Genomic DNA, 13715 nt, shown 5'->3' with positions numbered 1-13715 from the left:
AACCCCCCTGCTATGTGCAGGGTCACCAACCACCAGACCAGGCTGCCCAGAGCCACATCCAGCCTGGCCTTGAATGCTTCCAGGGATGGGGCATCCACAGCCTCCTTGGGCAACCTGTTCCAGTGCATCACCACCCTCTGTGTGAAAAACTTCTTTCTGATATCTAACCTAATTTCTCATGTCTTAGTTTAAAAATCATTCCCCCTTGTCCTATCACTATCAATTCATGTAAACAGTTGTTCTCCCTCCTGTTTATACGCTCCCCATATGCAGATGGATTTTAGTCACAGTTTCCTGTGAGCAAATACAGAATACAGAGAAGAATGCATGATTCATATTTCTGGAGGAGTGTTTTGTTGAAACAACAGCAGTGCTGATGCCAGGAAAAATGATGGTTCTGCCTATTTTCTATGAAAATTAATAGATTCCATTTCTGTACAAGATGGGGTTTACCTAGAAACATGCAATTTGTATATGGTGCAGCTGTCTTACTAAACCTCACAGGTAGTTTTTGAGGAGTTTTATGGAGAGATTTTGCCAGCAGTGGGGAGATGAAAATATTAAAGCAAAGACTATACATCTAGATGCAGAACTGTAATTATGCATGTGCTTAATTCTAATGCAAATGCAGTAAAATGCCAATTGAGTAAGTCCAGAGATGTTGATTTGGCCCTTAATCAATCCTAGGCATTGCTTTTAGTTACAACATTTGAACTAGTTAATGGGGATTAGACAGTGTGCCTTTAAAATATCTGTACAGGTGTCCTGATCAGCGTGATTACTGATTGCTATGTAACATCACTAAGCGTGTAGTTGATAGACCCACAGAACTGCTTCCGGAGGTATCCATGGAAGAGTGTGACTTCAGGACTCTTAAAAGCCCAAATAAGCAGTCAGCACTGAGTTCATTAATTGAATGCGTGTGCTCTGTACTGTAGAGATACAGCCTGAAGAAACCATGCCTGGTGGGACTTCCTGAGCTTTTAGCTGACAGGCTTCCAGTGTCTCTGTTGATCTATCATTGTTGCTCTTTGCTAATGGTTTTAATGGCCCTTTGTTTCTGGTTTACCCTCCAGGTGTGATAAGAAATGGCTGTGGAATTAAAAAGAAATTGAGACAAGCATAGATTAGAGAACAAGTGCACTTATGGGAGGATCATTTGAGTGATAGAATGCCTCTCATTTTATTTTTCTTCTTTTTTTTTTTTTAATATGTGGATGACAAAGGGCTTCTTCAGTGCAACACTGATATGGTTTGGCTATCATTCTCAGTTGTATATCGCCTCCCTCCATATTTGCAAGGACAGATATAAGCAGTGTCTGGTCTCATTTTAGGAAACAGTATGGGATTGTTAAATCAACAGTGTGAGAAAGGAAGGCTGAGATGAGAGAAATTATTTCTGTAGAGAAATAATATACATACAGTTGAGCGTTGATTTGGCTTTTGTGTCATGTTCTTGGGTTAGGTAATTGCCCTGTGACCCTGCTTCACAGATGGTGACATTTACAGTGATCACATGTGGCATCCCTTTAACCCAGGGAACAACTACCTTGTGCTTACAAAGAAATGATGATGCACAGTTTTGTGTCCACTGAGTACATCCTTAGCTTAAGTCTTCTGCATATCAATATGCAAAAATAAGGTTGACGTTCTTGGTGCCTAAATAAATCATTGATCCTTTGTGACTGTAAATCCCTGTGAAAAGTGATCACTTGATAGCTCTGAAGGGGGGTTTTTTATTTTTTATTTTTCACATTACAGCTAATAGTGCTGATACATCAAAATATCTTCATTTTGATGAGCATCTTGAAGCTGAAGTGACTCTGAAGTTGACATTCTCTGACCACTACGCTAAAACTTGCAGCTAGATGCCAGTTGTGATTGCATTTTAAGTGTGACTGCCTTGTGGCACATTTCAGACTAAAAAGTTCTATGCTTCTGGTAAGATGTAAACAACATTTTCTCCAGTGTTTCTTGTGTTCTGTTTCAGCTCACGTCTTTCAGCACACCACCAACCCCAGAACGCAACAACCGGCCGTCCTTTTTCTCCCCATCTCTTAAGAGAAAAGTGCCCCGAAATCGAATTGCTGAGATGAAAAAATCCCACTCAGCGAATGACAGTGAGGAGTTCTTCAGAGATGATGATGGTGGAGGTAAGAGAAATAACATCAGCTAAACAGACTTTCAGAGGGAAGGGGAAACACATCTGTAGAAAGGGATCACAATGCCGGATTTTGCAAAAGGTTTGCAGCATGAAAAGCCTAGCTCCACAGAACGTCCGATGCCGGTGCCACTCCAAAACTGAGTTCACAGGTTTAGCATCTATTTGGAGGCTGGAAACCAATTTGTCTCCATGTTTAATTATACAAAGGCTACAGTGTGGATCCAGCTACTAAGTAGTATGATGGGAAGAGCAGCTTCCTCAGATGGAATCCCGCTGTCCCAATTTATTTCTCCTGAAGGCTGCAGAAGATAGATTGGTGTTCAGAGCTCTTATGCAGCAGCTTTCCATTAGTGGTGATTGTGCCTGCTCGGTAAACTAGGTCTGATCTGATCCTAGCATACTTGATCATAATGATGAACGTTCTTATTATTTTCATTTTCTATTCCTTTAGAAATATTTGAGTGAACAAATTACTATTTTTTCCAAACATTTTATAGCTTGCAAATAATAGAGCAGAGCATGCATATAAAATATTGAGGTGTGTGCTTTTGTTTACTGTTGTAAATGTTTTGGCCTTACTGTTGCTGAGCCTTATTTCAAAATATCTGTATATAGTTTTTAAAATGAGTATTTTAAAAGCGTATGCTAGGAAGTTTAATTTACTCTAGAATGGGCTTTCTGAAAGGAGAAATACATATATTAGATTTCTTAATAAATTTTAGAAACCTGAGTGTCCTACCGGTGTTTAGTAAGGCACTGCAGTAGTGAAATTTCACCCAAAGTTGGGATTATTGTAGGGAAATTGTAGGGAAATTCTGCTATGTCTTGGCCTTGTTGGTGGAGAATAACTGGCTTGTCTGAAGGTCGGTAATATTCTTGATCTGGATCTGGCCAGTGCTGCTTGCAGACCTGGCTCCAGTACAAACAGACCTGTTGAAGACAGGAACAGCCTGAGATACTTCACTTGCTTTTGCTGTGTGCAAGCATGACACAGCAGGAGAACTGATCCTATTATAGCTACCAGAGTTAGGTCATTCTGACCTGATCACCATGGTGCTGTTGATAAGTTCTACTATGTGGGAAGAGGGATTCCCTCTGTTTGGCCGTACATATTTACAGGGAAGGAAATCAAGATTTTTCTAATTCTATGTTATGTGCATTGCTGGAGTAGCTGCCGCTTTTTACTTTGCTAGGGCCTCTGTTTAATCAGAACCTATTTTTAAGCAAGTGATTGTGAATCTCAGAGCTTGGATCAGACTTTCAGATTTTCTTTCTGTTACACTTCAACATGAGTAAGGGTATTGTTGTAAGGGTATTCTATTATTTTATATACAAAGGAGGGATGGAGCAGGATTTTGCTTGTGCAGTTCCTTGATTCCCTCTCCTCCCTCTTCTTGCTGACCTATTAGTGGATAATTTACTACTGCTGCCAGCTGGTGCTCTAGTGCATAAGCTTCAGTGTAAATAGTGGATTCTGTATTGGGCACACTCTGACTCATTTAAAAATAAGTGACATGCTGTGTGATCTCTAGAAGGTGGACAGTTGGGTTTCCTTTTTCTTTGACTTTCAGAAGCTTACATTGAGTCTTACAGTGAAAGTGCAGTCACTTCAAAATTTGCTGTCTTCTATCTTTACAGATCTGCACAATGCAACAAATCTGAGGTCGCGTTCCTTATCTGGGACAGGACGGTCTCTGGTGGGCTCGTGGCTGAAACTGAACAGAACAGATGAAAACTTTCTTCTCTATGCACACTTAACTTACATCACTTTGCCATTGCATCGAATTTTAACAGGTGAATTTTAAGATGCGTTACCTATAAACAGAGTTACTTGGTTCTCCCAGATTGCCCCTGTGTTGTGGGATTTTGCTATTAAAACAGAGGAACAAGCTTTTCTCTGACAGGAAATGTAACCTCAACAAACCCTATTTGCTGACTGTAACAGCAAATCAATGTAAACAAGTGGAATGGTGTCAGTTGTTCTCAGGCTTTGAGCTGGTTTTCCTTTGTGAGGATTCAAACAAGTTGGTAGTTTTTACTTCCAGAGGAACGTTAATGGTTAAAATGCTGAAATATAAAGTTCATCTACTTCCTGAGTGCAAGGCAATTCTTTGTGTAACTATCCACTGAACAATAGATGTATGTAGCAGAGACATGTGACTGAGAGGGCTATGGAAAGGTAGCTTTGGAATTTAGTGACCTCTTCTGCCAATGCTGAGTCCTAGATTTGTTTTCTAAATGAGTTTCTTGGATTGATCCAAGAATCCACACTGTCTGTAAGTCTCTTAGGCACCAAGTTTCTTTAACTGAACTAAATGATTTTTGTGTTGCACTGTGAACAATCAGTCCTGAGTTGATGGTCTAGCTCTGCCAATTGCTATATTGATGATAGTCAAGTCTGTGTTTGTTTAGCTGGATTTTCAGGGTGCACTTGCAACCCAGAAGGCCAGCTGTATCCTGGGCTTTATCAGAAGAGGGATAGCCAGCAGAGCAAGGCAAATGATCGTGTCTGCCCTCATGAGGTCCTGTCTGGAGTGCTACATCCAGGCCTGGGACCCCCAGCACAAGAAGGATGCAGAGCTGGTGGAACAGATCTAGAGGAAGGCCACAAAGATTATCAAAGGGCAAGGGAAGTGGTCAAGGCCAGGTTGGATGGGGCCCTGGGCAGCCTGAGCTGGTGGGTGGCAGCCCTGCCTACAATAGGAGGGTTGGAGCTCCATGATCTTTAAGGTTCTATTCTATAATTCTGTGACTACAGCATCACAATAAGTTGTATTTTTCAACCTGAAGGCAGGTAATGAGGTTTCCATTTTTTCCCCAAATAATCCTTGTATGTCTAAAATTACAGGTGAACCAAGGAAAACTACTTATCTGTTTGAACTCTAGCAATCAACAGGCATGCTAGAGTCTCTGGGATATAGCTTGCAGTATGATGGCCCGTCTGGGACTCTGGGATGCTTAAATATTATTGCTTTCTCAATTTTCGTAAGCATTCTCTTCTCTGTAAATCCCACTACAAATACAGTGGTAGTTTCTTGCATCTGTATGTTATTAGTCTTAGTATCCACTCTCTTCATGCATTCTAAGTGAAGCCCTGAAATGCCTTCTTTCTGAAAGTACACATAGACAATCTCAGATACAGAGGAAGTTTGATACAGGTAGAAATTGTCAGTGGTTGTGCCTGAGATACCTAACTCTGAATTCTGGGTTTGAATTAAGTTGGCACCCCCTGCAATAAGGTTATGATCATAGATCAATTCAAAGTCCTGTCCTAACCTTTGAAGAGCCTTCTAACTTCATCTGTGAATTTAATCTTTCTCTTGGCATTCACTGGGTCACTTTTGATCAGTGCCTGCTTTTTCTTGTCTGGGTCTAAAAAGAGGACAAACATATTACACAGTGGTTATTTCCAGACTGTTCCTGAAAAGTAACCAAGAGGAAAGAACTTGTTAATCTGTTGTTAAACAGATTAATCATCTGATAAGAGATGGGAAGAAAGCATGGGTGTGCTATTAATGTCATGTTGTACTATGCTAGTGTGGTAGTAATAGCTACAGTCTTCATTTGTAGGCAGAGGTGTCAGACTCTGTTGCAAAAGTATAATGGTTCTCTACAGAGAAAGAAAACTAGCTGATGAGGTAGAAAACTATACTTAAAGAGATGCTTCTACATTATTTGCCATTTCACTGCATATAGGGTAGGAATTGATTTCAGCTGAGAAGAAATGAAAAAAAAAATCCATTAAGAACTGATCCTCTATGATTAAAAATGGATCTTGATTTGTTTCAGCAAAATATATAATTATTAGTTATGATAATCGTGTCGGTACTGTTACAGCTAATTAGCTGGGGTTATCAAGCTTGCTCTCTCTTGCCACAGGCATTTTAGAGCTCACACAAAATGCACTGTTCCTGTTGGCATGTAATACTTGCTGAACTGGGTGGCACAAGTGCCTCCATGCTCAAGTATTTGCTTTTAGCTTGAATGTACTTTCAGAGACTTAAATTTGTTTAACGTATGGTTGCAGGAGTCAGTGAGTATACCGAGAAACACAGAAATAGGATGTAAAATGTCTGGGTTGTAAGGCAGGATTTTAATCTGCAGTTTTTCACTGTCGGTATTTACTTGAGCATGGCATGTCAAGTAGGGCCTATTTGCAGTCCTTTTTTTAGTGAACGCATTAGTGTCAGTGCTAGCTTTCCTATAGGGAGGGAGCATTATGGGAAGAAGTTCATGTCCTCTGGATAGCTGAGGGAAGCCTGTACTGCAAAATTAAAATCCTAGGGATAGTGATTGAAGTATATTCAAGACTATCTGGACTTTGTGTATTAATAAGACTTCCTCTGCTTCAGGCCTTCTCTCCCTACGTGCTAAGCAACCCACGGCCGGTAGAGTGCAGGAGTGTAGACTTCAGGCTATAAAATAGATGAAACTGTTAAATTGCTTGTACACGCATCTTCAGAGCCAAAAATCTTCTTCAGGTTTTTGAGGATGGTGCATTTCTCTCTTCAAGAAGGAAAAAACCAAACATTGGCATGTCCTTTCATGCTTCAACTTTTTTTCCTTTGGAAGACTGCCACTCTCTCCATGTCTAGACACGTGTTGTGCCACTATAAATGATACTTAGGTCAGGTATCATGTATATGTGATGGGATATACTTGAGGCTTAGCATCTTTCAGGTAGGGAATATTTGGATCAGACTTCATTTATAGGCAGAATTTTATGCTAGTTGTGTTTTGAATTCCATTAGTGGTGTAACAAGGGGTGTATGCTGCAGTCCAGAATTGCTTGTGTGGTGGCTATTTCCAGGAGCCTCCTAAGTGTGCTGTTTCTGTTTGTTTCTCTCCCTTCCCCAGATATCCTGGAAGTGCGGCAGAAACCAATTCTGATGACATAGCAGAGAGCGGGCACAGCCTTGGAGCCTTGTTGCCAAGTGCCTAACCTCAGCAGTTTTCTGTGCTAACACTACCATCTAGCGTCAGGAACATAAACCTCCGCAGAAAAAGGGAAGTCAAAGAATACCAGCCGATCAAAAGTGCCTCTTTCTTCCTTCCTCTGCTGTCATACACCATATGCATACTTGCAGTACATCACTTGAGTGTTTCCGACTGGAAGAGGACTTTCAACAAAACAAAAGAAGGGGCTGTGTCTGAAATGTGTCATTGCTTTATGAACAGTTTATTACTGGGTTTACTTTATAACTGAGAAACCAACAACATGTACAGAATGTGTTAAACTTTATATTCTTTGAAAGAAACAATTTCATAATGATGTACTAATGAACGTTGTTCCATTGACTCTCGTCCATACTCTCCTTGTTGGATTGGCTTTGTGTGTGTGGGTGTGTGTATGTGTTGAGACTGAAGGGATAAGATGAATTCCTGTTGAGGGGGGAAAAGGGAAAAGATGCTATAAAAACACATTGCCGTTCGGTTATGTGCAGTGGGTTAGGTCAGAGATTGGAAGAGGCTTAAGATGTTCCCATTTGTTCATGTGCCAGTGTTAGGACAGGAGAACTCTGCTGACAAATTCCTGTATCTACCAAAGAACATTTTCATCCTCAAGAACTGGTGAAAAAACTGAGCCAGGGAAAAGAAGGCTAAAATGTGCTGCTATATAGTAAAGCTGAGGTTCATATCCACTACTAATGCTGCTTATCTCTTTTAGCTGAGTCCACGCGAGTCGGAAGCTAAAGTGGAAAAACTGGAAACCTCACGTGGACTCCAGAAACTTAAAATCTTACTGATAAACAACATCCTCCTGCATGCACTGGACCATAGTACGAAAAGTTGTCCTTGTGGTAGTGTTTGTGACCAAGGAGGTCATGCGAGCTGATTAATGTCTGGGCAGCTTTCCCAGATTCTTCATTGCCTGGTCACGTTCTGCTGTACTGTTGTAACATGCCGAAGCACAAGGAGTTTTCTTTCAAGGCAGAAGGTTTAACTGTGATCCTGCTCTGAAAAGTGACTAAAAATGTCCTAGTGGGAGGTTTGAAAGTTGTGCCAGGAGCTCTCAGGAAAAATGCCTTATGTTTACAGGTAAAATGCAGCTTTCTCAAAACAACACAACTGCTGTCCTTGACACGTGAAATCTAAATGATGAGTTGTTGTGTCTACTGCAGCTGGATTCATCGCATTGATGTGGGAGCTAGCCATGGGTCACTTTGTTTTTAGCTGCCTAACTGGTGAAGCAAAGCGTGGGGTAGCATGAGGCACTCTGATATACGCACAAAGATCCATAGAGAGTGAAGGTGCCATTTTCGTCACTTTTCAGATGCTGAGCACCTGAACTCTAATGCTGGTGCCATACTTACCAATATGGTATGTGCTCTGAGCCCGGACCTTTTGTCTCCCTCAAACTCAACCTTTCCCAAAGTGCTGTGATATTTTCTCAATAGCATCTGATGACTTAACCTCTCAGATAGGACTTTCTGCTTTTTTTCCTCAGACCAAGTTCCATGGGAATAGCTTCACTTCTGCATTAAAGATAGGTTAACTGTCATGCAGCCCAACATGATGAATCCAGTGTGGTAAGGTCTTTTCTTGTTTGAGGCTAGACCTGGGAGTAGTCACCTTTGTGCTGAGTGATGGCATTTCTGAGACTGGCAGCATGAGTGCATAGCAAGGACATCTGACCACTTTCTGCTTGCTACAGATGTTTTGTGACAGCATTAGGAAGTTCACTCTGTCGTTGCCAGCAAGGCCACTTTGCATATTGCAGACTGAGTTTTGCTCTGTAGGAGAGGACGCTTCATGTGAGGCTGTTCACGCTTGAGGTGTGCAGGTGAGGTGTCTGGGCCATCTTACCAGAGAGGTGGACTCCTGAAAGAGCAGCTGAAATGTTCTCTCAGGGAACTTCATAGGCAGCCCAGGTGCTTGCTTGAGATCTCTGGCAGTGCACCTAATGCCAGTCAGTGCAAATACTCTCCCTCCCTTTAGCCATGCCAGGAAGTCTTCAGCTAGGAGACCTGTCCTACTCAGAAGCCTCTGAAGGTGTTCCATGTTCTGCATTTTCATATTGGAATGGGAAAGTTGTGCTGTTTTCTTTCAGTAGTCACTAGGGAGGGAAGGGAGAATGGGTTAATATTTGTACTGCTACTGACAATTGATAACAGTTTGATTAAACAGAAACAATGAACACTGGAACCCAAATGGTAGGTACCCAAACACTGCCTAGTCAAAAGTAACTTTTAATGCATTTGGATACCAGTGTGTTAAGTTCAGACAGCTTGATGTCATGTGGTCTGAAAGACCTGAGCAGAACTTATGTAAGATTTTTAAGCAAATAGGGAAAGATTCTGAAGTAGCAGAAAGGCAATGTTATGGAAAGGACAGCGCAAACCTCAAGTCTACTAAGCAAGAAGTATTGTCTGCTTTGTTATGTGGACGTGGATGAATCTGATGTCTGGTTTTTGAAGGGCTGAATGTAAACGTCCTGTAGAAGAGTTAATTGATGTATTTTATCCTGCTAGCAGATGTGCAGTATATGCATAGAAGACTCACCTTTTTTTTTGTTTTTTAAGTACAAAAGGGCTACAGGTATGCCCAGATGGATATTGCTGGTAAACAGAGATCAAAACGTTTATTGAATGTCTGGTACTTTTGGGAGCAAATTAGATTTTCTCCATTCTCAACTATTCACTCTAAGCAACTGACTTAGAGTTCTTGCTTGTGCTGAATTTCCTTACATTGTGATCAAGTGATAGGAGAGAAAATGTGTATTTTATTTTGCTTTTAAGTAATCCCTAAAAAAAATTGTAATGTATTATCCTCATACAGACAGACTGACAGGGAAGATGACATAACTTCTGTCTGAGTCAGGGTGGCACAGCTGGGCCTTTAGCTTGCTATTGCACTATACCAAAAAAGAAAAGGGAATGTTAGTTAGAAACCTCTCACCTTTTTAATTTGGAAAGGGGGATGGATGGGTTAAATTCTATGCTCTAAAGCACTAAACCAATAGATTTGAGCCTCCGTTGGTCGTTTAAATTGCTGAGAAACAGACTGGAATGTTGTGCATGCTGTACGGACTGCAGCAGTGTATGGCTGTTGATGTCCTGACTGTTGGAATGTGGTGGTTTTCATTAGATTCATGTTGATGCTTGGCAACAGCTCTGAGAAGGCAGCACTGTTAACAAATTTGGGTTGCTTTGCAGAATTGTTTTATTTATTTGCAGGATCTCGCCATCCCTCAATACTAACTTAGTTTCCCTCATCCTGCCCATTCACTCCCTCTGTGGACCTGAGGTTTACTGCTTCAACCAACTCTTCACTGGTGTTGCATTTGATGTCTGACAATATACAAGGCTGTACGTTTTCTCAGCCTGCACGGATTTTTCACTCTTATACATTTAGCATGTAGAAAGCATTTGATTTGTACAGAAAGCTCTTAAATTACTTATTTTGTATTAGCAGATTATTGCTTTGCCTTAGAGACCACAGCGTATGTAAAATCACATTCTCTTAGTGCCAGCCAGCGCAGGATGGGATCCAAGACTCCTTTGAAAAGAAGCCATTTCTAGAAATTCAACAAATCTTTCAGCTGTCTTGGCAAATTCAGTTTGTGTTGGTTTGTGTTCCTTCTTTTTTTTGTTCTCTCAGTCTTCATTGCTTCCAAGGCTTGAGCACGTTGGGATGTGAATCCATGTTACTCGGTTTTCCATTTCTGGGCACAGTGTGCTATCCTGAAAAGGGAGTTGTTTGCAAGAGTGATTTTTCAAACTACAATGTTTTGCCTGAAATATATTATTTTACCATGTTTTAATTTAACAGTTGGGTCCTTGGTTGTGCAAACAGATTTCTTCTGGCAGACCCTCATGTGCAGAGTGCTACTCTCTGAGGTTCTCTACAGAACACTATATATGGAGTCTGTGTAAGGAGACTTAGGTTAGGTTATCAAGCTGCTGCTTGCCAATCACGAATGTTTCACTTCCCAGATGGTTGCTCACCCTGTAGTCTAAAGCTTCCCCTTATTAAAGATGTGAAATCTTTAAAAGTGCCTAAGTCCTGTTGTTCCAATGAGGTTTAAGAAAGAAATAAGTTGATGGTTCTTGGAATAACTCTCCATCTCCTACAGTCGCGCCCTTCCTGTTAGGTTCTCATGGTCTTCAGAGGTTGTGGCTGAAAGCTCTGGAAAATGGAAGTCTTGAGGTCGGAGCAATTGGATGTCTGTGAATGCCTTACCTTGTTCTGTGTGATAAGACTGAAAGTGTATGGTGCCGGTGTGTAACAAAAATTCGGTGTCAAAAATAGGTGCAGTAGAATCCAGTGGAAGGCATTGTTCAATAAGTGGCTTTTGCACCAAACAATATTACATCTGAGCATAGGTGTTTGGATGCTTGGTCAAGACTGCAAGAAGGCTACGGTGTTGAACATTTTGTGTGTATGTGTGTGTATATATATATAAATACTCTCAGCTTAATTTTATTGAACAAACACATGTTGCATGGTTTGTTTTTTGCCTCATTGATCATCAGTGTTGATTAAAAGATGCTGGGTTGGAAATCATGCTGGTACTGTATTGAGCCCTTGAAACAAAGTGCAAGGAGAACCTCTGTGCACCAAAAATAGAGTTGATTTTGAGTATGGCAGCAGCAAAGTAGGTGTTGGACCCTGCAGCCAATAAACAGACCTCTTAAATGACCGCAAACTTTAAGTGTTTTCTCTCAACCATACCTGGTGATTTTTTTGAGCTTGAATGTATTCCTTACTGGTGGCACTCTGTGGCCCTTGTATTAAGTACTGCTAAATAGACACTCATGAGAAAAGCCTATTTACTCTCCATTTTTATTCCACTTTGGGCAAGGTCTAATTTGGCTCTGCTTGCTGAATCACGTTGTATGAAGGGAAAGAGGGTTCAAGTCACTGTGCTACTGCATCTGTCTTAAAAGTCTGTTTGAGTTTTCCATTAGCTGTTGATGCTTAAAATAAAAGCAAAATGAAACAAACAAACAAAAACAAACAACAATCCAAAACCAAGCAACAGAAAATCATCCCTTCTAAAGAGATGTTTTCTTTTAAACTAAGCTAGATAGCCATAAGTGTTTAGACTTGACTAGAGTGTAATATTGAGAAGCTACAGGGATTTCTTCATGATAAATATAGGAAGAACTTCAATATGGACCTGAATAGTATTGTTAAAATGAGATTGCTCTTTAGCTCTTACCTGCTTTTTCTACCTTAAGTTGTACTTAGCAACACTGAGTCATTTTTTCTTATTTGAAGAATTGCAAGGCACTGCAACTTCCTTCTCTAGCTGACTTCTGTGACTAACATTTCATAGTAGGCAGCTTCAGAGGGTAGGCTTCTACATAAAAACAGTTGAAATGAAACACAAGCAAATTATAAATGGAAGGTGGTGGCAGTGATGCAAACTTTAATTCATATGCAAACCGATGTGTTCATCAAAACCTGATGCCACCTAGAAACAGAGTGCCTTATGCCTGCACTAAGTCTGGATGCATTGCTTTGCTCTTGAAGATGGGTAGGTTGGTGGAGCCCATTCCTCCATCCCTGCTTTTGTGTGGAATTACACTGTGCTTGGGGAAAAAAAGAAGATAGATCATCAAGGAAGAAGAAGAGTTGTTATTCAAGTCTGATTGCCCACAAGGAATTCAGAATTCCATACTTCCTATTAAGTATATCCACAGATAACCCACTCATCTTCTCCTTATGTACCAAGCATAGATAATAATTCATGGTGATCATTCTGACTTCCTTTTAAAGGTAAGAAAACATTTGATTTCATAAATTGTCAATGATGTTGTATTTGGTATGTGACCTATGGTTTTCTTTTCAGTATTGGATATTTGCTTTTTACGGAAGCCTGCCAGAAACATGGAAAGGTGTATCAGTGACTGTCAAACAGTGTAACTTTCTTCTGGCTCTATTTTCATGTTGTGTACCATCACCATCCTTCTGCTGGTTCTCGTGTACCACTCCTGTTTTGTGCAGCTTCATAACATAACGTGCAGAGTGGTGTAGAGGTTGTCATCCACTCACCACCTACTGAATAGCTAAGGAAGTTTGTTGCTCTTCTGTCTAAACTCTTTCAGTTTCAAATGTTGTGTCAACTGGAAGGTGGTGTTACTCAAAACTGCTCAATTGGCTGTTGCTCTTGATTTTTCTTTCGTCTTTAGCACTAGAATGATTAGAACCCATCATCTGTCTGAGGACGTGTTGTTTGTATTACGGTAAAGTTTACTCGTCAGCTTGTTTTTATAGCCTGTAATATGTGCGTGGCCTTTAGCTTAGGGTTAATGTTTCTTTTGGATGGATCTGTTCTTCTGTGTGGCTCAGTTGCTGTGACTATTCTGCTCTGAGAGGTGTTTCCCTACCAGACTAGGAAAGAGATTGATTTTGGTAATACAGGCTGTTCTTTAAGTGTTGCGCTTTGAGTCTGGATATTCAGGAGTTGCAGTCGTCTGCACTGTCACTTTTGCTGTATTCTGGCTTGCAGGCAGAAAAATCTTTGGTTTACAGCTCCAGCCACAAGTTGTCTAGAAGACTGGAGGATAGTGCCATCTTTCATTTTCAGGTTCGGTTCCATTTA

The 13715-nt window shown here is 40.8% G+C and overlaps 1 protein-coding gene across 2 annotated transcripts in view; it reads left to right on the top strand.

Annotated features, from left to right (window-relative positions):
• Window positions 1-11810, top strand: part of KIAA0930 (KIAA0930 ortholog) — a 64178-nt gene extending 52368 nt beyond the window's left edge. Inside the window, exons 8-10 of one of the 2 annotated variants that reach the window (XM_072354184.1) lie at window positions 1991-2153; window positions 3803-3958; window positions 7022-11810. In XM_072354184.1, coding sequence (XP_072210285.1) covers window positions 1991-2153; window positions 3803-3958; window positions 7022-7062 — 360 coding nt within the window. In that variant the 3' untranslated portion in view covers window positions 7063-11810. The remainder of the gene's footprint in view (window positions 1-1990; window positions 2154-3802; window positions 3959-7021) is intronic. The other variant, XM_072354175.1, reaches the window with a different exon arrangement.
• The last annotated feature ends 1905 nt before the right edge of the window (window positions 11811-13715 follow it).

This window comes from Excalfactoria chinensis, chromosome 1 (genome assembly GCF_039878825.1).
Source record: "Excalfactoria chinensis isolate bCotChi1 chromosome 1, bCotChi1.hap2, whole genome shotgun sequence".
NCBI classification, from domain to species: Eukaryota; Metazoa; Chordata; class Aves; order Galliformes; family Phasianidae; genus Excalfactoria; species Excalfactoria chinensis.
Note: the sequence above shows the minus strand (reverse complement) of the source record. Positions and strands in the feature narration are given on the sequence as shown.